The sequence below is a fragment of the Astatotilapia calliptera genome, chromosome 7 (genome assembly GCF_900246225.1).
Source record: "Astatotilapia calliptera chromosome 7, fAstCal1.2, whole genome shotgun sequence".
NCBI classification, from domain to species: Eukaryota; Metazoa; Chordata; class Actinopteri; order Cichliformes; family Cichlidae; genus Astatotilapia; species Astatotilapia calliptera.
Genome location: NC_039308.1, coordinates 17139817 through 17166615, shown reverse-complemented (window position 1 = coordinate 17166615; position 26799 = coordinate 17139817). Strand labels below are relative to the sequence as shown.

At 43.7% G+C, this 26799-nt stretch overlaps 1 protein-coding gene across 1 annotated transcript; it reads left to right on the top strand.

Moving 5' to 3' along the window:
* Positions 1-2105: 2105 nt before the first annotated feature.
* Positions 2106-25041, top strand: notch1a (notch receptor 1a). Its single transcript, XM_026173444.1, has 34 exons — positions 2106-2352; positions 3564-3645; positions 10005-10267; positions 10371-10709; positions 11824-11946; positions 12029-12262; positions 12355-12510; positions 12645-12830; positions 12941-13054; positions 13607-13720; positions 13820-14053; positions 14154-14264; positions 15448-15640; positions 15741-15886; positions 16002-16115; positions 16726-16845; positions 16967-17119; positions 17211-17439; positions 17541-17742; positions 17834-17987; positions 18092-18276; positions 18810-18942; positions 19051-19308; positions 19400-19512; positions 19621-20192; positions 20282-20722; positions 20854-20999; positions 21114-21327; positions 21447-21531; positions 21623-21785; positions 21915-22213; positions 22323-22470; positions 22571-22668; positions 23579-25041. Exons 1-34 carry the CDS (start codon positions 2295-2297, stop codon positions 24839-24841), a joined length of 7443 nt encoding a protein of 2480 aa, XP_026029229.1. The 5' UTR covers positions 2106-2294; the 3' UTR covers positions 24842-25041.
* Positions 25042-26799: the final 1758 nt, after the last annotated feature.

Genomic DNA, 26799 nt, shown 5'->3' with positions numbered 1-26799 from the left:
ATTTAGGTTTCTTTATACAGCATACTTATTTAGAAAAGGAAAACCATTTGAATTATTCATTTTCGATTCATCTTAAGAGAAATAACTGTGATTAAAGTAATTAAAAGAAACACATGCATTGAAAAGGAAATACACACGTACACACAAAACAAACACACAAACAGAAATTGAGTTGTCATTCACTTTCAGTGCAGCAGTAAGTTTTAAAATGCACGAAAGGTGTTTAAAGATGGGATGCATTTGAGATTATCAGTGCCACAGTTGGTTTCATCTGTGGTTTACAATATGAAAAAGCAGGTTCATCCTGTTTGCTTCCAAACTTCTGCTACTTGACTCCTTCGTGCAGGATCTAATGGCCCTGTTATTACAGCGTGATTAAGAAGCCTGTTCTATAAATTTTGTGTGTATAAGGGAGCCAGTGTAAACAACTAAAGCATTCTTTTCTCCTGGTTCTCATTTAATCTCTGGCAGCAGCAATTTGAATGAGCTGAAGTCATCTGACTGTGTCTTTAGGAAGACAAAAAGTGTCTGTTTGACGCATTTCCACCCTCCTGCTGAATCATGTTTGAACACAAGACTTATGGTTACATCAGTATTTATTTAAGGTGATAAATTGCTCATTTAGTCATAGCCTTAAAAACGCAGATCTCAGTCAACATGACACTAACATTTGTGACATGGGCTTTTAACTTTTTAGCCCTGCAATCAAGCATCTTTTATCATTTCTTTCCTGATAAATGTAATGTAATGGTTTACAACCTGAAAAGAAGTGACAAAGAAGTGACTTTTAACACTTAACACTTATACAAGGGTACTAGAAAGCTTGCACAAGAGAGTTCAGGCTGTGTTGAAGAATAAAGGCGGCCATACCAAGTGTTGAATTTAAAGTTCATTAGAAATACACAAGTTAGAGATGAGTGGAGCCATCCAAATATCGATATTATTGTAAAAAACATACTTCAAACATGCAATTTGAAAGATGTGTGAACCCAAAGCACTTTAAAGACAGGCACATTTGCATCCCAGGTCTCCAAAACAACCAGTTTCAAAAAACATGAAAAGCTGAAAGGTGTGTTTTATTCGTGTTAGCTAATTATTGTGGAAAGTAAAAACCAGCTTGATGATGGTTCATCTCGTAACTCAGGACACACAGCTCTCTCCTACATAAAATGTGTTTATAGGTTAAAAGTATCAGTATCAGCTGCAATACTGGTGCTGTAGTTGCAGTACAATTTGCAGTATTGCACACTGCAAACAATCACACAAATTCCAAACAAACAAACAATGTCCCCTTTACCTGGCAAAGAAATTTGGAGTGGCTTGAGACTTTTGCATGGTGCTCTGTGTGTAACACCCCTAAAGCAAACCTATCACTTTTAAAAATTGTTTATAAGACTAGGCTGTAAACATTTACCTTTTTTATTTTATTTTTATTTTTTATATTTCTGGCAAATTTAGCTGTCAAATAAAGGTTGTGGAAGTAGAAAGCTACAAGTGTAAGTATTTCTTTTAATGAGTGTTCTTTGTTTGCTTAGTTGTTTAGGTAGTTGTTTGCTGAGTGTTGGGGAAACATTCAGATCTTTTTTCTTGATATATTAGTCAAAGCAATAGCACCACACTGTAAAAATATGCCATTACAACCTCAGTATACTCTTATGTACATTTGGACATTAATTATGTGTTGTTACCAAGTATATAGTATATGGTATATTATACTATACTATAATGGTATTACATTATAATTTGATTTCTGTTACTGTTATGGTTGAATGCCATTTCGGCTGTCTTTAAAGGTTAATGTTAGTAACTAAATGGTTATCCTGTATCTTGATTTTCATTGTTTCAATTTATTATGAGTGAAAATTTAAGTATGTTTCTTTGGCAGGCTAGGAAGTAGATGCAAGCTTTAATGAAGCAAAGAAAATGGTTAAAAATCCCTATAAAATGCTGCTGTTTACTATTACCAAGTTTACTTTGAGAGGGACACTGTTTCTTCCCCCCAGAGAGGAAGCGTGATTTCGTCCTGTGTGGGAGGAGGGGAGGTGTGGAGGAATAGTGGGAGGAACTTGTAGAGTTGCCCACCGATTTCATTGAGAACTCGGAAGGCAGCAGGTTAACATCTATGAACTGAGTCCAGCTGAAGACTTTCTCTCACCCATCTCTCGCTGTTGGATTTACCTTCATATTTTTTTTTCTTGGATATTTATTTCAAGACAACACCTGGATTCATCAACTGCGGATCTATGCGAACCCAACGCGGGAGTCAACAACATTTGTGAAGTTGAAGAGGAGGAATGTATCGTTTCTTTGTGAAACTAACATTTCTGATTCCAGCAATCGCCATCGCACAAGGTAAACAATTTTTATTTATTTATTTATTTTTGAGCGTGCATTGCCACAGAGCATGACCGAGACTTATCTGTGATATTCGCAACAATTAAAGTGGGCTTTAGAGAAGTTTGTGAATTATAAAGAGGAAGAGAAAGACACTCGATTAAACTGATTTGAGTGATTTAAATGTCATGCTGTATAATTATGATCGGAGTATTAAAAAGTTGCATAAATAAATCTCGATGAAAGTTTTCCAGCTTCTCTTGGCCGTGGGAAAGTGAAGAAACCAGAAGCTGCAGTGCGCTTGGCTGGCTCCCCCGGTGTGCGCTAAATGAAGATGTCGCGAGCTATTTTGTCCGCTCATTGCAGAGCAGTCACACTAAAATCAGCTGAGCTTATGCGGTAGATGCAGCAATGTTGGAACCACGATCAAAAGCTAACTAACTGAACACAACATTTAATTTGTTTTCTTACTCTAAATTTATATCAAGAATTTTATCAACAAATATTTTTAATGCTTTATAAAAAAAACCGACATTTAGAGTTTTAGACAATAAACGGTCTATTTGTAAGCTGTTATTGGACCACTTTCATGTAAAATATGAGATAATGGAAGTTGGTGCGGAGGGACGCGGATTTTTTTTTTTTTTTTGGGGGGGGGGGTTGCAAGCACCTTTTGTCTACAAGTGTGGGAGAGTGTTGTGAGTCCCGGGTTGGCGGGGGGTGGAGGAGGAGGAGGAGGAGGTGCTGTTATTCCCGTCTGCCCGGTAAACAATACCCGAGGAGGGTGTTTTATGGCTCGTGCTGCACCACGATTTCTTTTGTTCAGCATCTGAGCCCCGCAGCTGCTGCGCTCTCCCCGCAAAAGCGTGCGTCCCCCCGCAGCCCCCTCCCCTGAATTAAAAAAAAAAGAAGAAAAAAAGCCACGCACCACGCGCTTCTAGCCTCACCAGTGTCCACGAACAGGCTTCCCAATATCCCCTGCGGACACTTGTGGAACAAATCAATTTAAAAATCACGACGCGTGTGCATTAAAATTTGCTAATAAAGCTGTGTTAAAAAAAAAAAACAACCCAAAAAACAAAACTTAACTGCTGGATAATTCCCTCATGATTTCACCTGCAGCTTAATCCCGATTAATCCCAGTGTGCTCATTTCCGTCCTGTGTGCACAGAGAAACTGTGCTGGGTAAAACATGTTTTGATCTATATATTTGTTTATGCATTCAACAGGTCTTAAATGCTCTCTACCCACCGAGGCATGCCTTAATGGAGGAAGATGCGAAGCCACCCCAAACGGAAATGGTGAATGCAAGTAAGTAACAGGGAGCCTAAGAGCAACACATGAAGATGCTGCTGCAGGCAGTGAGGAAACACCATAGCTATCTTTTTTGTGTGTTACTTGGAGCTTGTATGGTCGTAGTAGTGCACTGTGGGGCAATCGTGGTACTTCTTTACGGGTGGGGAAGAAAAAGAGGCCACATATTCCCCCTTTTAATTCCAGCCTTTGAGCGGTCTCTCTGCTCAGCAACCAGAGGCCCTTAAGTTTCCTCTGGGCTGCTGTGCTCCTGTACCCCTCCGAGAGCTGCATTGCTCTCTGCACACATTCCCTGAAAAGAAAAGACTTTAAAGGAGTGCAGAAATGAAAAGAGAGAGCAGCCTCAGAGTGCTGGGGAGATGAGAAAGGGGAGGCCAGACACACACACACACACACAAAGCCCCCCCCCCCCCCTTCATCAGCCCCTTAATGAATGCAAGTCCCCCTTCACCTGGCAAAGTGAGAGGACGCGTCCAGTCCTAAATCTTGTTTTTCTGCTCTTTCATGGGCGACAGCTGGGGCTCGCCCGCCGCCCGTCACCCATTGTCCTGCAGTCAGAATAATGCTGTGTGACTAATCTGAGTGGGGCTTCCCATCATGCCACAGCCACCCCAAACACCACAACACACACCAAACCCCTGCCATACCTCCCCCTCCTCCAAAAGGCTTCTCTCCGTCGTTTTGAATGGCTCTCTCCCCCAACCACCCCCACCTCACCCGCTTGTGATCTCCATTTGAAAGCCAGATGGCTGGGAAATGTAATTGGATTGGATGTCAAGAGAGTGAGATTAATTGGAATAAAGTGCAGAAATTTGAGGGCGAACAAGTGGGAATAGACAGGGAGGCAGCTTGTGGGGCTGTTTGTTTAGAGTGTGGATTGATGTTTTTGGGTGAGACGTTTTAATATGCAAACATATTCCCTTGAGCTGGCCTTCCTGTAAATTTTAATATAATGTAATGAGACACCAACTTTTATCTGGTCTGAGTTGGAAACTGATCCTTTCTGAAAGCATCTTTATGTGTGATTTTTACTTGTGGCGTCACTTTATTTTTTCTCCCCTCTTGAAAGAAACTCAGAGGTGGCCTGGTTTGCCCTGGGGCATGTGATCATGGCAGGCTCTCCTCTGGTCTGCGGGGACAAGGGAGAGCTATTGAAGGACCTACGCGAGTAGCCCAGGGGCACCAATTCACAATATGTGAATCTGCACGCTCTGCACACACACACAGTCACACACAGCGCCCTGCACGTGTGCGCACGCTCTCACACAGAAACTCTCTCCACCCTCCGATCCCACAAAGCTGTTATTGTGTTCTTCATCTCTGCTCAGTCCAATTAAAAACAGACAGGATAAGAGCATCACTTCACCCACCCGCGCTCTCTCTTCCTCCTGGCTTCCCGCTCATTCATCATTCATCCTTGCCAAGCTAAGCAGCTATCAGTCATGGGGACACTGTGAGATTCGGGGGGTCAGGGTAAAGTGTCTGTAGCAGAGAATCTTCCAGCAGTGGTCCATATTTTTGTGCCATGCTGTGTCACATCAAATTCGCTTTTAAATTTTGTGCTGCTGACACATAGGTGGAAAGTCGGCTGAGTTAGAAAGGAGGGGATGCCTGCACTGCGACAAGAAAAAGGAAAGCAGTGGTGGAGTTCAGCTGAGGGCATCTAAATTGTGCGGTCGCCCTCACGTGATGTTTAGGGGAAGGTCAGCAGGTTATAACACATCAAACCCACAGAACCAACTATCGGAGATACCACTGAATCATGTTCTGCTTTTGTGGTTATGCAGCATATGGTGGCACAGTTTTGAGTGGTTAAGACAGATCTGAATCCTCTTTTCGGCACAGTTCTCACGAGTGCGAGAGTCGAATCACATGCCGACAATGATGAACAACATTACACCCTTCCTCCCTCCCCCAATATTACTTCATACCTTTAGGAAATCAGGAAAAGGATTAGATTTGTCTTCTTTATTCATGTTGCATTCACTAGAATCTGCTTTTTCTCAAGCTGATATTCAAATGAAGGATTTTAAGGTGATTTTTAACCCCAACCAACTGTAAATTCAACAAGAGTCAAAACCTCTAAAGATGGTAGCTTTAATTCATTCTACAATCACAGCAGTCAGCTTGGTAGAGTAAGGTTAGATTTAGCTAAAAGAAATATAACAGCTAGCTGTGTGGTTGACTGATTGGCTGAGATAGTAAGGTTCCCATGCTGGTTTTAAAAATGGAACAAGAATATGGTCTTAATGTGTGTGACAGCATACACCTCCAGAGAAAATCGAAACACTCAAAAGGAACAAAGGGGGAACCAGCTTTAAAACCTTTAATGCTGTTTCCTCGATTGAAGACAAATCTCTTTACATTAAAAGACTGAGTAACTTTAGGGGAAGTCGGAGAGTTTATGTAAATTGTGGCGATATTGGACACGGAAATAGCAACGAGTGTCTGCAGTGGGGAAGTACTCGGTTGCGATTCTGTGAATTAAGAGGTTATCTCAAGGTCTGGGGCTTCCTGTTTCCCACGAAGCTGCAGCAGTCTTTTTTAATGTAGGCAACTTTAAAGTTTGAGGGCACAAGCATAGTGTGAGTCAAATTTAGTTTCCATTTGTCAGACTGTAATGAGGGCAAAGTCAGGTTAAAAGGTTGTTGCCCTCGGTCTGGCCTTTACGTGACAGACTCACTGTTATTGCTGCTTTGCTGAAATGGGTGCCGTTTTGGTCAGAGATAAGTGTTAAGAATAAACATCTCAACTGTCGCCCCACATGTCTCGAATACTGCACTGACAGAAATAGACCAGACGAGAGAATTTCACTTAATGTGATGTAGCTAGTAAAGGGAGCTGTATGGTGTTGTTTATTGACGATAATGCGTCTCAGTCACAACCTGAAATGATTTTTACACTCTTCCTCTAAGAATGCTGCTCTTCTTTTGTCCTCCTATAGGATTACCAGGAAGGTCTCTATAAAAGCTCAGCTCCCTGAATCAGGGACATACAAGTGCTTAGTGGGTTTAAGGTGCCTGCTGGTGTTGCCTTTTTATTTGGGGTTTAAGCTCTAATGCTGCCACTCCCCTGGTTGGGCCCATTCCCCAGATGCCAGGGGCCACATGATATAGCACTGAAAGAGGCTGGTGGGGGAAAAAAAAGGTCCCATCTTCTTACAGTTGATGTGCAATTTTCAGATATAGAACTCCCAGAAGAGAACGCATTGCATATATAATGTAAAGGCATATTTTTTCACACCTACTTTGGAGACTGATCTGGAAACCTTCAAAGCAGGAGATGCTGATGCAATGCTGTCAGAGCAGAGCGATAAGGGCCTGTGTCACTCTAGTGGGTGTTGAAAGTTCATATCTAGCAGTAGAGGCTATCAAATGAAATAACTCTTCTAGCCAGAAAATGTGTGCATGTCTTGATATTTCTAGTAATTGCATGTGCATGGGGGGGAATGTTATCTGGTTGGAATGTGAGTCACCCTTTATAGCGACCAAACAAGTAATGATGAATGAATATGTTGTGGTAACACACTTGTGCCCACCTGACTTGATGGTAATCTGAAGTAATAGACTCCAGACTACTCCATCGGCTTTCACTGATAATCATCACGAGAGGTGGAATGGCAGGCAGGTGTTTTTCCTGGTTTTGATCGTGAGCTGGGATGTTTTTACAGCGTTGTTAAGTGAGTGCAGCAGAACAAGGTGCATGACACACACACACACACACACAGGGAATCAGAGTTATGCCGTCGGCTGTTTACCGTACTTTTATGAATGAAAGTGAGCTCACTGTCAGGCTGTGCTGTTATTCAGACAGGTGCCAAATTCTTCTCATTCTGACCGCCTCTACCAACTTCACTGATTTTAGAGAGTGGAACAGAAACCGCTTTATTATTGTCCAATGATTCTTCTAAGATCCCCTTTTTTGAAGATATATGTTACTTGTAGAGAGTAATTTTTTTGTTTAGGAAGGTGGTTTGATTTCCAAGCAATAATGCGCATTTTACCGAACCAAATGAGCATGATTCAATGTTTAGTAAACACTTTATGCAGTTTAGCCCTTTTTAGGTTCAACAGCCTGAGAGTGCACAATCTTTGTATGACTATTATACACCCTTTTAATATAACAGTGTTTCTCTCTCATGGATTTTATTGCTGTAGTGGGATTTGAGAGGCTTCCAAATCCAGTGCATTTCTCATTTTCTCTAGCTGGGCTACATTGCTCCGCTCTTGGTCTTACTAACAGATGTGGACCCCAGGGGTCACATCTTGGCTAATGATGAGACACATTCAAGGGAACATCAACTAACCAGACAAAGCAAATGAGGAGGAAAGGGCAGAAACAAATATGTAATAAAGACAAAAGGACGAGTGAAAATCAAAAGAGAGAAGAAAAATAGTCGGTGATCTTGGAACGTTGTCAAGTATCATGAAAGAAAAAACCAAGACTGACAACATTATACATGCCTTTGATTACTGTACGCCACCCTCAGTCATTTCACATGACATTTTCCACAGCGGTGGCATTTCCAGCGCACAGTTGGGCACGTTTTGTGTCAGAGCATAAAGTCACCCCCAGAGTGACAGATGGTAGATCAGGCCCAGCAGGGAGAGTGGAGAGAGGGAAGAGAAGGCAAAGGGGCTGTCCCACAGTCACAAAAGTGTTTAGGGTCAGAGGTCGGGGAAGCATCTGCTCTGGCCTGAGGGGACATTGCAGCGCTGGGAGAGACCTGTTGCCGTGGTGTGTGCTGCTGGTCTTTTCAGCGTGTGGGTGGATCTTTATCTCTGACTTCAGGACAAACAAGGTCTATTACAGTCAGTTTGCGTGGGAGTTAACTACACACACACACACACACACACACACACACACACACACACAGGATGGTACACACACACCATTATTAACACCTCGTTTTTATCATAGTGGGTGAGATTTTTGTACCTCAGCAGTGAATTACCTTTATAATTCACTCAGTGTGTTTTCCCGGTGACTTCAAAGTCACCTCAAATGCTTTTACAATCTTGCGCCAATTACAACTGTCTGGACTCCCTGTAGAGGCCCTGCTAAAAACTCCCTGTTGGTCTCACCTATCTAAGTCAACAATAGAGTTTTGAACAATCCGGTGCAACACAAGGGGAAATCTGCAAAAGGGAAACAGCTACGAGTTTAAAAGAAAAATGTCCCTTTAACAGGAAAAAATGATTCCCCATGGTAAGCTGAATGAGAGCTAAAGTAGAGAAAACTAGAAGGAAATATTTTATGTGAAAAGGGAAATAAACAAAAAAAAAGGGAACAGGTAAGTAAGAGAGGAATTAAGAATAAGTCGTGTGGTTTGGAGGCACAGAAGTTGCAACAGCTGACTTCACATGGGTTCTTTATGTCCCCGGAGGAGAGGTTGGCTTTGTCAGCACCCCTGTCTGAGAAGGGGACAGAAGGGAGGGGGAGGAGGAAGGGGAAAGGAGGAGGGGACACGAGGATGGGGGAGGAGAAGGAGTCCTGACCAACAGCTGCCTTCATTAACATGCACACCTGCTCCCTGTGGAGATACTAGGAGGCCAACAGATGCCCTCCTTTACACATAACCACTCACACACTCAGGTCACAGCTACACACAGTCACACAAGCCTCCCAATTCAAATGTAAACACTTTTCTGGTGACTTTAAATGCTCCCTCACGTGACAGATGGGACTGCAGTGTTATGTACGGGCTGCATATCAAATAATGTCTGTGCATTTCATTAGCACAATGCTAAAACAGTCAATTTCTTGTACTCTTTGGTCAAAATGTATTGATTTTTTCTTTTCTTTTTTTTTTTACAAACACCCTGTAACCACAGTGGGCAGAACCCATCTTTGTGAAATTTATGAGAGAATTTGTTCAACTAATCAGCCACTTTGAGCTGTGTGACTTAGCAGTAACAGTCCTTGGTCTGGATAGGAGGGAAGCAGGCTTAGGGCCTGAATGCAGAGCTTCATATCAGTCATCCATGAGCGGCACATTCCCCTTGATCTCTACGGTCATTGTGGATGAGTATGGACAGCATGGGGACGAAAGGTAGATGGGAACAGGCTGTTAGACTGCTAGACTATTTTGTGGCGTCTGTTGTCCCGGCAGAATGTATTTTCAAGGTTCTGAGGGAAGCTAATCCAGAGAGACGTATTAGAACAACATGTTATCCCTGTCACACTGCAGTGGGACTTTGTTGGGCGGGAAACTTTTAGTTCCCTTCTACACCTCCCCCTTACACATCAAACCCCTCATTTTACTCCCCTTTTGTTTAGATAATTGTTCCCATGCTAAAAAAAAAGTCATGCTTTTCTAATCATTGCTGCTCCCTCTCTTTGCTGTCTGTTCCCAGGTGTCCCAGTGACTACATAGGCAGCCGGTGCCAGTATCCAAATCCCTGCAGTCCTTCGCCATGCCGCAACGGTGGCGAATGCCGCGCTGTTTCCCATAGCAACACGTTCGATTTCCGCTGCGTGTGCCGCCTGGGTTTCACTGACCGACTGTGCCTGACCCCCACCAACCACGCCTGTATGAGCTCCCCCTGTCGCAATGGAGGAACATGCCATCTCATTGCCCTCAATGCCTACCGCTGCGACTGTCCACCTGGATGGTCTGGTATGTATGGAAATGTTCAAAACTTGTTTTGTGACTACAAATCTTTTGCCCCTCTTTTAAGCCCTTTTTATGATTATTTCACTTTTACTATGTTACTTTCCAGGTAAAACCTGCCAGGCTGCCAACCCGTGTGCTTCCAATCCATGTGCAAATGGTGGCCTGTGCTCAGCCTTAGAATCCACCTACATCTGCAAATGCCCACGCGCTTTTACTGGTCAAACCTGCAAGCAGGATGTAAACGAGTGTGCCCAGACTCCCTCTCCCTGTCTCAATGGCGGCGTATGCGTGAATGAGGTGGGCTCGTATCACTGCCGTTGTCCTCAAGAGTACACAGGCCAGCACTGCGAGAACCCCTATCTGCCATGCAGCCCGTCACCATGCCAGAATGGAGGCACTTGCGTCCAGAAGGGGGACACCGCTTACGATTGTAGCTGTCTTCCAGGTATGGCACAAACATGAATTTACAGAGTAATGGTAGCTGCCACGTGGAGTTGTGGATGGTTAGTGTGGTAACAAAACACACAATTGTTTTTCCTGTTACATCAGTTGACCTACAAACCAGCCTGTTGTTGTAGTAAAATCTGATTGGGTGGAGTGGAGTAATCTGGAATCACCGCTCTTCCCCTCTCTCTCTGCCAGCCTGCACAGGCAGGATGCAGTTGCACAGACGTTTCCTTCTGATAATCGGTAGCGAGCCCCTACAATGGCAGAGAAACCCACATGCACACAAACCTATAGATTTACACACCCTATTCACGAGATCACAGACTCGCAAAAATAGCTTGTTTTTCACATCAACACTGCCAGCCTGTCTGCCACATTTATTGCTCAATGTTGTGGTAACTGCTGTTAAGAGTCAGGACACCAGATGTGTAGAAAGTGCACACACAGTACATACGTGTAGATGTGGGGAAATAAAGAGGAGAAAAAACAATTAGGGATTTTGCATCAAACCTATACAGTACTTATGTTTAAATTATTCATACCATGCTTTCTAATTTTTATTAGAAAGTACTGTATAATTTTTCATAGAAGGTCACAGTTAGTTCCAAAGGTCACAATCTTACTTTGGAGTAGTAGCAGTGTACATTGCGGACTCTTAGGGAAAGTATTACCTCCTTATCCCTAGCACACCACATCAGTTAAAATAAAAGGGTGGTTGGATCAAGCTTTAACTTGCCTGTGTTTTTGTCTCATTATGTGGTCAGCACAGAGCCCGTTGTTTGGACATGCGGATGAATAACTGATGTTGTGTGTCGAAGTTTTAAGTCACGCTGCGTGCCAGTTGCGGGTGTCTTTGCTGGAATGCGTTTAGATAGCGCACCAGTACAGGCACCTGTGGAGCTGTGGGTTGATTGTTAAGCGGAGCTATTGTGCCTATAAAACACCCACACAAGCCTTTGATGTTAACAGAGGGGACAGGCTGTGCTCTGCCACGAGCTTGTATATCTATTTTTATGCAGGAAGGAAAGGTCTGATTATTACCCGCAATCAAGTGTCGCAAGAGCTTTTCTACATTTTGACTCGTTTGTTCTCACCCCACGCCAATCCAACAGGCTTCACAGGCCACAACTGTGAGATCAACATCGATGACTGTCCAGGCCACAGCTGCCAGAACGGTGGTGTTTGTGTGGACGGGGTGAACACCTACAACTGCCGATGCCCACCTCATTACACAGGTACCTTTCACTTAAAGGCTTTAAAAAAATCATCCAATAACATTTTAAGATAATAAATACCAACTTTTTTTTTCTCTTTTAGGTCAATACTGCACAGAAAATGTGGACGAGTGCGAGCTGATGCCCAATGCATGTCAGAATGGTGGGACATGCCATGACACGCATGGTGGCTATCACTGCGTCTGTGTAAATGGGTGGACCGGCGATGACTGCAGCGAGAACATTGATGACTGCGCCAGTGCAGCTTGTCACCACGGTGCCACCTGCCACGACCGCGTGGCCTCATTCTTCTGCGAGTGCCCTCATGGACGCACAGGTATGGCTCTTGTGACCCCTCTGTGAATGCTATGCAGACATATCATGATCTTAATGTTTAGAGAGTAAAATGTAATACATCCATGGCTACAGGTCTGTTGTGCCACCTTGATGATGCCTGCATCAGCAACCCATGCCAGAAGGGCTCCAACTGCGACACCAACCCAGTCAATGGCAAGGCAATATGCACCTGTCCCCCAGGTTACACTGGATCGGCCTGCAACCTGGATATCGATGAGTGCTCTCTGGGTATGTTATTAAGCTACCAGTTTGTCTCCTTTAGTTTGGATTACAGCCCTCTGATGATTCTGATTCTTTGCAGTTAACACGCAGAACTGATTTATTACATTTATTTATTACAACTTGCATATTTAATGTTTTAGGTGCCAACCCCTGTGAGCATGGCGGTCGCTGCCTCAACACAAAGGGCTCCTTCCAGTGCAAGTGCCTCCAAGGGTATGAAGGGCCTCGTTGTGAGATGGATGTCAACGAATGCATGTCTAATCCTTGCCACAATGATGCCACCTGCCTGGACCAGATCGGAGGGTTCCACTGCATCTGCATGCCAGGTAAAGCATCGGTTTGTAATACAAGAAGACTACTTTTCTTTTGACATGTTTTTTTCCTTTACTTTGTGGTAAGAAAAGAAACGTGACCTGACCTATAACTCCCATTTCAGGATATGAGGGTGTGTTCTGCCACATCAACACAGATGAGTGTGCCAGCCAACCTTGTCTCAACAATGGCAAGTGCATTGACAAGATCAACTCCTTCCACTGCGAGTGCCCCAAAGGTGAGAAATAATCTGATTACTACAGTAAAAACAGCCACAAAAATAGCTTCCATGGTATCATTTTAACCCTCCCTTTTTTTGGCAAGACAATGGGAGCTAAGAAAAGAGGGTGGATTATTAACTATCTGTCAATGAGTGCCGTGCATGCAGTCTCCCGATTGAACGTAAATGATTTACTTCTTCTAATAGTGTCAGTAAAGCATTTACGAGTGTGCTGGACAGAACAGACAGGGCTGCAGAAACATTAGCATATTTGGCGGGCTGGAGAGTTTGTGTAAGAGCTTAGCGCCAGAATTGGGGGGGTAGGGTTTGGTTTTTAGCTGGTAAGCTGTGGACTATTGTGATGTGGTTTGAAAGAAAGATTTCACTGCACAGTAAGAGCCCGAAAAAGGAGGGGTGAAGGGAGTGTTGTGGAATGATTTGTTAGGACTTTCAGCACCACGTGGCCTTTTTTAGATGCAAATTTCAGCAATTTTCTGCATTTCTGCAAATATATTTCCTCTCAATATTGAAAGAAGTTTAATTCTCTGTTTTAAAAAAATGCATCTGCAGGCTTTTCAGGGAGTCTCTGTCAGGTGGACGTTGACGAGTGTGCCAGCACACCCTGCAAGAATGGAGCTAAATGCACCGATGGACCCAACAAGTACACCTGTGAATGTGCTGAAGGTACACCAGACTAATCCTTTCTTCTAATTTATTGCGTAATCTTGTTTGTCTTTCTTAGAAAAAAGTTGCGGGTGTTAAAGCTGTTCTCCTACATTACAGGATACACAGGGCAGCACTGTGAGATTGACATCAATGAGTGCTACTCCAATCCCTGCCACTATGGCACCTGCAGGGATGGCCTGGCTTCCTTCACCTGTCAGTGCCGCCCAGGCTACACTGGCCGCTTGTGTGAAACTAACATCAACGAGTGTCTAAGCCAGCCCTGTAAGAACGGCGGCATTTGCCAGGACAGGGAGAATACATACATCTGTTCCTGCCCACAAGGCACTGCGGGTGAGACTTTAATATTATACAACTTTGAAATTCTTCCAGTGAAATATGCCTGCACTTTCTTCACCTTTTTTCTGCCCCTTATGTATATTCTGATCTACAGGTTTCAATTGTGAAGTGAACCTGGATGACTGCAAGAGCAAGCCCTGTGACTACGGGAAGTGCATCGACAAAATAAATGGCTATGAATGTGCATGCGAGCCCGGTTACACAGGTGAGCGCTGGGTGGAGTTTACAGGTGCAGGGGGGTGGTCACCTGAGCTTTGGGAGGGGCAGGTAGAACAGGTGGCTGACGGACCCATTCCTGTGGAACAATGGTGTCATGTTGCCTATGTGGGACGGAGGAGAAGAGAAAGGGAACACAGCCTGATACATGCACACAGCACACACAAAGCACTGACTTTGTTTCCCGTCTGAAAAGATTGTGACGTTGAGCTTGCAAAGACTCTGTAAACTGATACTTTGAAAGGAAAAGAGAGGCTGTCCTTTAATCACATATCTGATGATTATTAGTGTGTCTGCACAACAAGCCAGTTAACACTTGATTTACTAAGCAAGCCAACATGTAATGCACTAAAATACAGAACTTTGGTGACAGGCACTCTTTAAGAAATAGACCAGGCAGGTCACATGGATCCGGTTCTGACTGGTAGTGGTTATGTGATTGTGCTAAAACCAGGGATGGATGTGTGGTTAGGGGGAATGTGTGTGTGTGTGTGTGTGTGTGTGGATGTGAAGGCTGCCTCCCCCCCCCCCCCCCCCCCCAAAAAAAAAAATCTTTTTGTGCTGAGTGTAGAGGGCACGGCAGGACTGAGACACAGAGGGACAGAGGGCTATTGTAACTGAAGATCAGGCAGTTGGGCCCTCCTCTCCTGACTGATGAAGAGCATAGGAGGAGGGAGCCGGGTACAAGATCAGAAAGGGGGGTGGGGTTAATTGTTACTCAGCCATGTGTGAAATAAGTCTGGCCTTCTGTCCCTGTAAACAGCCCTGGGTGAGGTTAGGTCTCCTGGATGGGGGTGGTGTGTGTGTGTGTGTGTGTGTGTGTGTGTGTGCTCCCCCCACCTCTGTGATTCAGCTGAAGGGCTCCTTCTGCCTATTCAACAGGGCCCTATTCAATCAATGTAGGAGAGGTAAAAGAGCCTCCAGGGGCCACCAGGCTTGGTACACATTGTATTTGTTGAATATTGAGGGAGTTTGTCTTTTTGTTTTTCATATGCAAAAAAAACCCTGCACAGATTATCTCAGTGAGCAAACTGTAAGGCCTTAAATTATATCACATGGGAGTATCCAGCTGTTTGGCTTCGATAATGGCCAGCTTAGTTATTGATCACTTCAGTTCATCCAAAAGAAACGTTTGTGACACTGTTCTTAAAACCAGATTTACTGTCTTACAGGAGCAATGTGTAACATCAACATTGACGACTGTGCCATCAATCCCTGTCACAATGGAGGCACATGTGTGGATGGCATCAATAGCTTCACCTGCCTGTGCCCAGAGGGATACAATGATGCCACCTGTTTGTCCGAGGTTGACGAGTGTAGCAGCAACCCCTGCATACATGGCAGATGCCAGGACCTTCTTAATGGGTGAGTAGGGATCCAGGTTGTATGAGGAAAAAAAAGTACACACACACACACATATATATTTCTATATATATCAATTACTGAACAAGCCTTTCTACTAAAGATACAAATGTACCTGTGACTCTGGCTGGAGCGGCCAAAATTGCGACATCAATAACAATGAATGTGAGTCCAACCCATGCATGAACGGAGGAACCTGCAAGGATATGACCAGCGGATACCACTGCACGTGCCGAGTTGGCTTCACAGGTCAGTGTTTGGCCCTACCTGCACTTTTCTTTTTTATTCGCGCACAGATTGAATGAGGAGAGCCTTGTTGGCCAACATCTAACCAAAGTGTGTTCTCTAATTCCAACTGCTGTAGGTCCTAATTGCCAAACTAACATCAATGAGTGCGCCTCCAACCCCTGCCTCAACCAGGGCACTTGCATCGATGATGTGGCTGGATACAAGTGCAATTGTTTGCTTCCTTACACCGGTACGACATGTAACTGCTTATCTCCCACTGTGAGAATTACAACTGCTAACTGGATTGTTCATTTAACTAGCACCTGCTTTTAGCTGTTTGCACACGTCTGATAGCATGAACACAATCTTCCAAGTTTCCACTGAAAAAGGATTAGATTGTTATATTCCGTGTTGTTTTTGAAAACATCACCCAGCGGCTACTGACAGGGATGTCTGGTTTTTGACGTCTCTGTGTGGAAAGATCTGCTCGTCTGTTTTGCTGGGATAATAGCGTGTGTGTGTGCTTTTTGGAATAACAGGCCGTTGTGGCTAATGTAACGCAGAGACCCGGACACTGCTCCGAGCACTAGTCCCACTTCCGCCATGTCCTGTTTCCTGTCTATGAACAAACAATAGCAGGAAACAGGAAGGCCTTTCCTGTTTGGCTAAGATGTCATGGAAATGAATAAGGAAGTGGAATGGAAACTGGAATTTAAAAAAAATTGTGTTGCTTTTAAAATTGTGTTTTGCAGTCACTGAAACTGTGGTGCTTATTTTATTACATGCAGTTAGGTACTCAAAGGAGCTCCTATGTAATGCCAGAGTGATTCAATCAATGTTGGTTTTTTTGGTCATACCAGGGGAAAATTGTGAGACTCTACTGGCCCCCTGCAGTTCCAGGCCATGTAAAAATGGTGGAATATGTAAGGAGTCGGAAGATTATCAAAGCTTCTCCTGCATCTGCCCTGAAGGATGGCAAGGTATACATTTTTCCAGCTAGTGTTTTTCTTTTTTTTTGATTGTTTGGCTGAATGTGTGTGTAGTCAGTTAGTATATAATTACCCAACAGTACAATACATTTTTTTTTGTTTTCCCCTTCAGGTCAAACATGTGAGATCGATATCAACGAATGTGTGAAGAGCCCATGCCGCAATGGCGCCCTTTGCCTCAACACCATGGGAGGTTACCAGTGCAAGTGCCAGCCGGGTTACTCTGGCCAGAAGTGTGAGACAGACATCGATGACTGCAAACCAAGTAAGAAGCAAATCTAAAGCCTTTTAAGTTCCCACTTTGTGTTTGACTTAAAACAAAAGTGGCAATCATACTTCCTTTTCTTGCATTTCAGATCCCTGCAGTAATGGTGGCCTGTGCCGCGATGGCATCAACAGTTTCACATGCACCTGTCCGCCCGGGTTTCGTGGTGGCAGATGCGAGCAGGACATAAATGAGTGCGAGAGCAACCCGTGCAGGAACGGGGCCAACTGCACCGATTGTGTGAACAGCTACACCTGCACCTGCCCACCTGGCTTCAGCGGTATCAACTGTGAGATCAACACAAACGACTGCACTGACAGGTAGCTCCCCTCACTACAATCTGTTATTATTAAACTGTTCTGATGAACTGACCCAGAGGAAAGTAAGGGATTTAACATTTCCTATTTTCTTGTTTCAATAGTTCTTGCTTTAATGGTGGCACCTGTGTGGATGGAATCAACACTTTCACCTGCCTGTGCTTACCCGGATTCACAGGGAGCTATTGTCAATATGATATCAATGAGTGTGACTCCAAGCCATGCCTCAATGGAGGCACTTGTCTTGACAGTTATGGGACCTACAAATGCACCTGTCCTCATGGCTACACAGGGATCAATTGTCAGGTAGGGAGAAATACTCTTATCTTTGTCTTATCACATGCCTAGGCTTCTTTACTACATCTAAGTACCTTCTCTCTTTTTTATCCTAAATTAGAATCTTGTGCGCTGGTGTGACTCTGCTCCCTGCAAAAATGGAGGTTCGTGTTGGCAGCAAGGTGCCTCCTACACCTGCCAGTGTCAGACTGGATGGACTGGCCTCTACTGTGACATCCCAAGTGTTTCCTGTGAGGTGGCAGCTAAACAGCAAGGTACGCTCATTTCGATTATAAGGTGAAGCTTTTGATAGTAAATTTGCTATAGTCTGGTGGGCAGTTTGTACATTCTGAAACTCCTCGTTTGTCTTTGATTGTAGGTGTTGACGTGGCTCACTTGTGCCGGAATTCAGGCCAGTGTCTGGATGCTGGAAACACGCATTATTGCCGCTGCCAAGCTGGCTACACTGGCAGTTACTGCCAGGAACAGGTGGACGAGTGCTCACCCAACCCTTGCCAAAATGGAGCCACCTGCACTGATTATCTAGGAGGCTACAGTTGTGAGGTAAAAGGATATATGAGTAATTTAAAGATGAATTGATTTATTTAAGTTATCTTAAATAAAGTCCTGGACAGGACTCTGTCAGCTAAGCCAGCTTGATAAACCATTGTCACCAGGACACTGATTTATATTTGGTGCTATGACTCTTTTCTGGGAACTTCCTATATATGTGGTACTCGTAAGGCACCTCCCAACCCCTTCATGAACATGCATGGAAAGCAGGGAGCAGTGAGAGCAGTAGCAGAGAATACAACCGTTATAACAGTGATTAAGTCAGTTAGAGCATTAAATGAGGAGCTGGGATAGAGGTGGGTTGCAAAGTGATTTGCAGATGCATATGGGAATCAGCTGAGCCACCAAGTGATTGGTTGGCATTAAGACAAACTGTTCTGAAGGGATTGCAGCTGATATGGATTTAATAGTCACTCTGAAATATGATATAATAGATACATCAAGAGGCTGTTTATTTCTGGTAACCCTCTAAACTTGTTTCTCATTTAAATAACAAAATATGCTTGAATATCTTTTATTGTCAGTGTGTCCCTGGCTACCATGGTGTGAACTGCTCAAAAGAGATCAATGAATGTCAGTCTCAGCCCTGCCAAAATGGAGGGACCTGCATCGACCTAATCAACACATACAAGTGCTCGTGTCCCAGAGGAACACAAGGTATCTTATAGTTTAGCATATGTGCATACACACATTCCAAAAAATATACTTGATAAATGAATACCTAGGTATCCATGGTGTGTAACCCAACTTATCTGTTTCCCGTAGGTGTCCACTGCGAGATTAACTTAGATGACTGCAACCCCTTCAGAGACCCACTCACTAATGAGCCCAAGTGCTTTAACAATGGCAAGTGTGTGGACCGCATTGGAGGCTACCAGTGTGTGTGCCCACCGGGTTATGTAGGTGAGCGCTGTGAAGGGGACGTCAATGAGTGTTTGTCAGATCCTTGTGACCCCAGAGGCTCCTACAACTGCATCCAACTCACCAACAGCTACCGGTGTGAATGCCGCACTGGGTATACAGGTACTGAATGTGGATCAGCAGCAAAAGTACATCAAAAGTCTAAATGTTTTCTAAGAGTAGCTGACACATGCTTTTTGCTTCTGTGCCACAGGCCAGCGTTGTGACAAGGTATTTGATGGCTGCAAAGGGCGACCTTGCAGAAATGGGGGGACATGTGCTGTTGCCAGTAACACACCTCATGGTTTTGTCTGCAAATGTCCACCTGTGAGTAAAACATTATAGCGTCTACTTAAATGTTAGCACTTAAAAAGTCCTTTTAAACCAAAGCATAGCACACTAATCATAAAGTCTGTGTCATTTCTGCCCCTGTAGGGTTTCACTGGCTCCACCTGCGAGTATGACTCTCGTGCCTGTGGGAGTCTGAATTGCAGGAATGGTGGCACGTGTGTGTCAGGCCACCTAAGTCCACGCTGCCTGTGTCCTTCAACCTTCACCGGGCCTGAGTGCCAAACTCCGACTGACAGCCTCTGCATCTCGAACCCCTGTTACAATGGTGGCACTTGTCAGATAACTCCAGACCCTCCGTTTTTCCAGTGTAGCTGCCCCAGCAACTTCAATGGTCTGCTCTGCCATATACTTGACTACTCGTTCGTTGGCGGGTTTGGCCGGGACATCACCCCACCTCCGGAGGTGGAGATGAGCTGCGAGATTCCACAGTGTGACGAGTTTGCAGGAAACCACATCTGCAACTCAGTGTGCAACAACCACGCCTGCGGCTGGGATGGAGGAGACTGTTCGCTTAATTTTGATGATCCGTGGCAAAACTGCTCCTCTGCTTTACAGTGTTGGCGATACTTCAATGATGGGAAGTGTGATGGGCAGTGTAATAGCCCTGGGTGTCTCTATGATGGTTTTGATTGCCAAGGACAAGAAGGACAATGCAAGTAAGTGTCACAGAAATGTCTTGGGTGTTTTTTTTAAAGATTTGTGGGGCGGTATCAGAATATTAACCCAGTCTTATTTTGTTTTTCAGCCCTCTATATGATCAGTATTGTAAAGACCACTATGCTGATGGTCACTGTGACCAGGGCTGCAACAACGCAGAATGTGAATGGGATGGACTGGACTGTGCCAACAACATGCCAGAGAAACTGGCTGATGGACATTTAGTTCTTGTGGTCCACATCCCACCAGATGAGCTTAAGAACCGCTCTTCAGCCTTCCTCAGAGAGCTCAGCAGTGTCCTTCACACTAATGTGGTGTTCCGCCGTGACGCCAAAGGAGAACCCATGATCTTCCCTTACTATGGCAATGAGCAAGACCTTGTTAAGCATAATGTGCTGAAGCGCTCTGCAGATGGGTGGCCTGACTGGGCTTCGATGCCAGCCAGTGTTTTGGATCAAGTTAAAGAGGGTGTGTCATCCATCGTCAGCTCCCGGAAACGCAGAGAGTTGGATCCTTTGCAAATCAAAGGGTAGGGCACAACATAGAGAGTTTTAGCTATGTTTAACATTTAATCACTAAATAATTACACTGATTTGTATTCACATCACAAAAAGGCTAAAAAAGGTTAATGCTAATGTGACTATCTATCTCTGCTCATAGGTCTGTGGTGTACCTGGAGATTGACAACCGTCAGTGTTACCAGCAGTCTACTGAATGCTTCCAGAGTGCCACAGATGTAGCTGCATTCCTTGGAGCACTGGCCACCAGTGGGAATCTCAATGTTCCCTACATTGAAGCTGTCACAAGTACGTGTCTCAGTTTCAGCCATAAGATTTTCCATACATATACACATATATGCATACACAAACACAATGCATTTCAGTCATGTAAAATAATTTTATTTTAAACAATCATTCCAGGTGTGAGACCCACTCCCTCTGATTCAGAGCTCTACCCCATGTATATAATCTTCCTCGGTTTGGCTGCTCTGGGTTTCATCTGTCTGGGTGTTCTGGTGTCCCGTAAGCGGCGACGAGAGCACGGCCAGCTCTGGTTTCCTGAAGGATTCAAAGCATCGGAGCCAAGCAAAAAGAAACGCAGCGAGCCACTGGGAGAGGATTCTGTTGGCTTAAAGTAAGTGCACTCTGAAAGTGGAATGTGAAGGTTATTGGCACTGGCAGTGGGTCACTATATTTCCTTGACTTGTATTTGCTTTGCTGTAGGTGCTCTAATCTGCAACCTCTTTTCAATAGGCCAATGAAACACTCGGACATGAACCTCATGGATGACAATCAAAATGAATGGGAGGACGAGGATCCGGAGTGCAAACGCTTCAGGGTAAGAAGAGTTTTCCTTTGCACCAAAGCTGTCCATTCTAAATTTTATCATCTCTGATACTAACACTGACACTAACTGGTGTGTCTTTCAGTTTGAGGAACAGGCCATGTTGGATTTGGGTGATCATACAGATCATAGGAAATGGACACAGCAACATCTGGATGCAGCGGACCTGCGGATTGAATCCATTGCTCCTACACCTCCTCAGGGAGACATAGAGAATGGATGCATGGATGTCAATGTCAGAGGACCAGGTGTGTAACTGGAAAACTCACAATTTCTCTGTCAGGGTGTCACAAACGAATAAAACATAAATTATCTTTTGAATTACAACTGACTGAAGATGCCTATATACTCACTGATCCACTCCCCCTTCTTTTCAGATGGTTTTACTCCCTTGATGATCGCCTCCTGCAGCGGTGGAGGACTGGAGAATGGCAACAGTGAAGAGGAAGAGGATCCATCGGCAGAAATAATCTCTGACTTTATTTACCAGGGCGCCAACCTCCATAACCAGACTGACCGTACAGGCGAGACTGCCCTCCACCTGGCTGCCCGCTATGCCCGCTCAGATGCTGCCAAACGCCTCTTGGAATCCAGCGCAGATGCCAACGTTCAGGACAACATGGGTCGCACACCGCTTCATGCAGCCGTGGCAGCAGATGCACAGGGAGTGTTCCAGGTAAATGCCCTGGAAATCCCCTCAGGATTTTATTTTCAGGACAATGTTTGTCCCAGTTTGACCCAACAGTTTAAATTAATTTAACAGAAAACATCTTGTGTCCTTGCAGATTTTAATCCGAAACCGTGCTACTGATCTTGACGCCCGCATGCACGATGGAACAACACCATTGATTCTGGCGGCCCGTTTAGCAGTTGAGGGCATGGTTGAAGAACTTATCAACTGTCATGCCGATGCTAATGCCACTGATGAATCTGGTAGTTAAAGTTTTATCAAACTACAATCTCTACAGTTTTCACAAATGGCTTATTGTGCTAGGGGTCATGATAATAAACCCCGAATTTGCACTCTCTGCAGGTAAATCTGCTCTGCACTGGGCTGCAGCTGTAAACAATGTGGAGGCTGCTGTGGTACTGCTGAAAAATGGTGCCAACAAAGATATGCAAGATAATAAGGTATGTGAAATGATATGCATTTAATGGAGGTTTTCCACAAGCCTTTGTCCTTACATTTACAGTGATTATCTAGTGTATGAAGTGTTGTTTAATGAGAAGTGGGTATTTCCACCCAGGAGAGCATACCTCCCTGCTAGAACATGTACTTGTATATCCTTGATAAGAACAACAGGTATAATAAGTCATACACATAAAAAACATGAGATGCGGTGAAAAGCAGCTTAGAGATGCAGCAAAGGTAGGCAATCTTAAGCAGCTTAAACACTGTATAAAAGTCCTGTTTGAGATTTGTTAGTTAGATCAACAACAAAACAAAAAAAACTGTTATCAGCTGCTGTCTAGACGTCTACAGTCAATTGTTGTTGCAACCTACGTAAGTGGCCAACATCATTGGTGGTGGTGTGCCCAAAAAAAAAAAAAAAAGAAATGCCTGTTTTGTTATAAATTTAATGTTATATTCGTTGTAATTTCTGCTGTCCTCTTGGCCAGATCTCTCATGAAAAACAATTTTTAAATGTCAATGGTTTTACCCAATTAAATGCAGGATATATAAAAGTCACATTGCTAAAAATCTGAGCATCTGTGATACATTAATATATCATTATTATTCCTTATACTTATTCAGTAATTGTTATTCTCACACTGATAAATTAAAAAACAGAGGAAAAAAAGCAGCTGTAAATGCATAGTTGGAATCAACTGAACCGGCCAATCACAAAAGTTATGGGCTGCATCACTGCGATGTGTAGTTACATTTCTAGTGAGGTACAAATCAGATTATGCCGTGGGGCTTCAGAGAGGTTTGTAGTTACAGTGGTGTAGAATTCCTGCTGAAGCAGAAATCCCCATTTACACTGACTTTGTGGCCTGCCTTAACTAATGATAATCTCAATATTTGGTTTCTTTATAGGAAGAAACGCCGCTCTTCTTGGCAGCCCGTGAAGGGAGCTATGAGACAGCGAAAGTTCTTCTGGAGCATTTTGCCAATCGCGAGATCACCGATCATCTTGACCAGCTGCCCAGAGATATTGCCCAGGAACGCATGCACCATGACATTGTGCGTCTTCTGGATGAATACAATGTGGTCCGGAGTCCTGGGCTTCATAGTGCACCCTTAAGCACCTCCACCCTCTCCCCACCTCTCTGTTCCCCCAATGACTATCTCAGCAACCTCAAGCCAAACGTTTCGGGCAAGAAGATTCGTAAGCCTAGCTCGGGTGGAAAAGGAGGAAAGGACAACGGCAAAGATAATAGGCTGAAGAAGAAAAAGTCAGTGGATGGGAAGAGTAACTTGCTAGACACATCAGGTGTCCTCTCACCAGTTGATTCCCTCGAGTCACCCCATGGCTACCTTTCCGATGTTGCCTCGCCTCCCATGGCTTCCCCCTTTCAGCAATCGCCCCCAATGTCTTTAAATCACCTGCAGGGGAATGGAGATTCCCATCCTGGCCAGATGAACATGGGTAAGGATCTGAGTTGCATGGCTTTTGATCCTAACCCACCCCGTCTCTCCCATTTGCCAGTGTCCAGCCCCAACAGTCAGGGCGCAGCATCTATAGGTGGTAGCAGAGGGGGGCAGTGTGATTGGGTCTCCAGGATGCACTCAAGCATAGGCCAGCAAGGAAGCTTCACCCAACCACCACAGATAACCCATAACATGATGGGTCCTCTGCATGGTGTCAGTACTGCCACTCTGTCTCAGATAATGGGCTACCAGAATCTGCAAACCAGCCATCTGGGCTCGTCCGCTCACATGATGCAACAGGCTCACTCGCGGCAGCTCCAGCACCAGAACTCTAACAACACCACAGCCACTCAGTCCCTCAACCAGAGTTTCCCAACTGTTGAGCTGAATGGATCTGACATGCAGCAAAACAACTGCTCAGGCCGCACCATGCCCATCCACACGGTGATGCCGCAGGAGACCCAGATTCTTGGCACCCAGTTTCTCACCCCTCCATCTCAGCACAGCTATTCAGGCCCAATGGACAACACACCTAGCCACCAGCTACAGGTGCCTGACCACCCATTTTTAACCCCCTCCCCTGGGTCCCCTGACCAATGGTCCAGCTCTTCCCCACATTCCAACATGTCTGATTGGTCAGAGGGCATCTCCAGCCCTCCCACAAGTATCCACTCGCAGATGAATCTAATCCCAGACCAGTTTAAGTAAAAACTTGTAAAATGGACTGAACTCTTGTGTGGACTACATAAAAAATATCCAATGTTCACCATGAAAGACACAGAAAAAACTTGTTTCAAGACTGAACATGTTCTTTTTTCTATTTTCAGTTTTTATACTAATGACAAGAACAATTTTAGTAATTTTGTATTTATTTATGTGCTTTTTTGACTGAAAGATAAAGATGTTTTTATATTTATGCTTTTAAATTTTTATTGTTTTGGGGGTTTTTTTTGTTCTGTTTTTTATGTATGGGAAGACTAGAACCCATAAAAGGGAGTGTATATCAGAAAACAGCTCCTGAGTGTGTACACTGGCTATTTATTTCTGTCTTCTGTTGGTATATTTACTCGATTTATTTTAATATTTGACGTATCGGTCTTGACAGATTTTATCCTTGGGTTGCTTTATGTTTGTACTTTTTAAAAAAAATTATAGATTATTTTAAAGTTTCAGTATTAATTATATTCTAACCTCGTTTGTCCTTTTAATTTCCACAATTTTTGTTACTAAACTACATTTCACTAAGTCTTATCAGAGTCTGCTTTGATCAGATTTGTACATAAAGCATCACCTTTCATGATGTTGCTTGCTACACTATTGTCTGTAAAAAATAATGGTGGAGACAGTAACTGAGCAAAGGTATCAAAGATATAATACTTTAAAAATGTTGGACCTTAAAGCACAGAACAACTATGTCCTGTCGGCTGAGAGCTGCTTTTGAGAATGAGTTTAAATCATCTCAGTAAATCTGAGCCTATTCTATTGAATAGCAGTCTTGGCTGGCAATGAGTAATAGATTTGTGGTTATTCGTGATGCAAGGACTATTTCTTTATTGCATACTTATATCACAAATCAATGATTACATGTTTAACCTGTTTTGTGTTAAATGGCAAACCTGTAGTAGAACACTGAAATGTTACATTTGCCACAATTTCAAATAGTGCCAGTGCTTTTTGAAACGCAGTGTATGTGTGTGTGAATTTTCTTGTAAAAAATGTGGGGCAGAAATTGTGAAGGAAGCTGGGACCTTTGTATGTTTAATGGAATCACCTGCACTTTTAAAGGAGTGTGGTTTAAGGTGTTTAAATGTCACGTTTTATAAACTAATCCAGAGGTAAAGGTGTTTTTTTTTAAGAAAAAATAATGAATTCAAAATCAAACTTCATGCAAAGTTGTAGTTTGCTAAGAAATATTTGCTGAATAAAAATGTTTTGTAAAAATGGTCTTGATTCAATAAAAGCTATTGTTAAACTTTAAAATGTGTGTCTTTCTGAATTTTACTTTATTTTCTGAAAAAGAAAATGCCTGCTAGGGTTGCTGATAAACATTTGTGTGAAACATGATGTTAACTGAACTAGATAAGAATAAATGTGTGTTTGCTACTATCGCTATTCATGCAGTGGGCTTGCTAGCTAATCTGCTGAAGATTATAGCTGATTTGAAAGTATGCCACAAAGGAATCATGTCATTATTTACATCTCTTCAAGTTTCAGTGGACTTATAACAATATGGTGCATGTACAGAGCTGACAGTTTTTCTTCCTGGTGCCTACCAGACAGGTTTAGGCCAGTACCAACAGTGCTGTCACATTATAATGCAATACTTTTTTTTAAGTACATAATTTTGCTAACTGGCACTATGTTTGCTTAAGCTTAATTAAACTAAAGATAAACCTAAAGTACAATATTTCATTCCTTTGCTGTATGTGAACCATTCTGAGTCAGATAGAACATGTTTAATTTTTATCTGAGCCACTGAGTGTACACGTTTTGCACACTCACAGCCCGCTATTTGTAACACGGGCTCGTCCACTTTTTACTTTTATAATTGCATTAAATTTTCATGGCACAGATTCAAAAAGGTGCAGGAAGCATTCTACAGAGAGTTTGGTTCATATTGACATGATAGCATCACACAGCTGCAGTTGCCCTAAAGATGGTTTTGT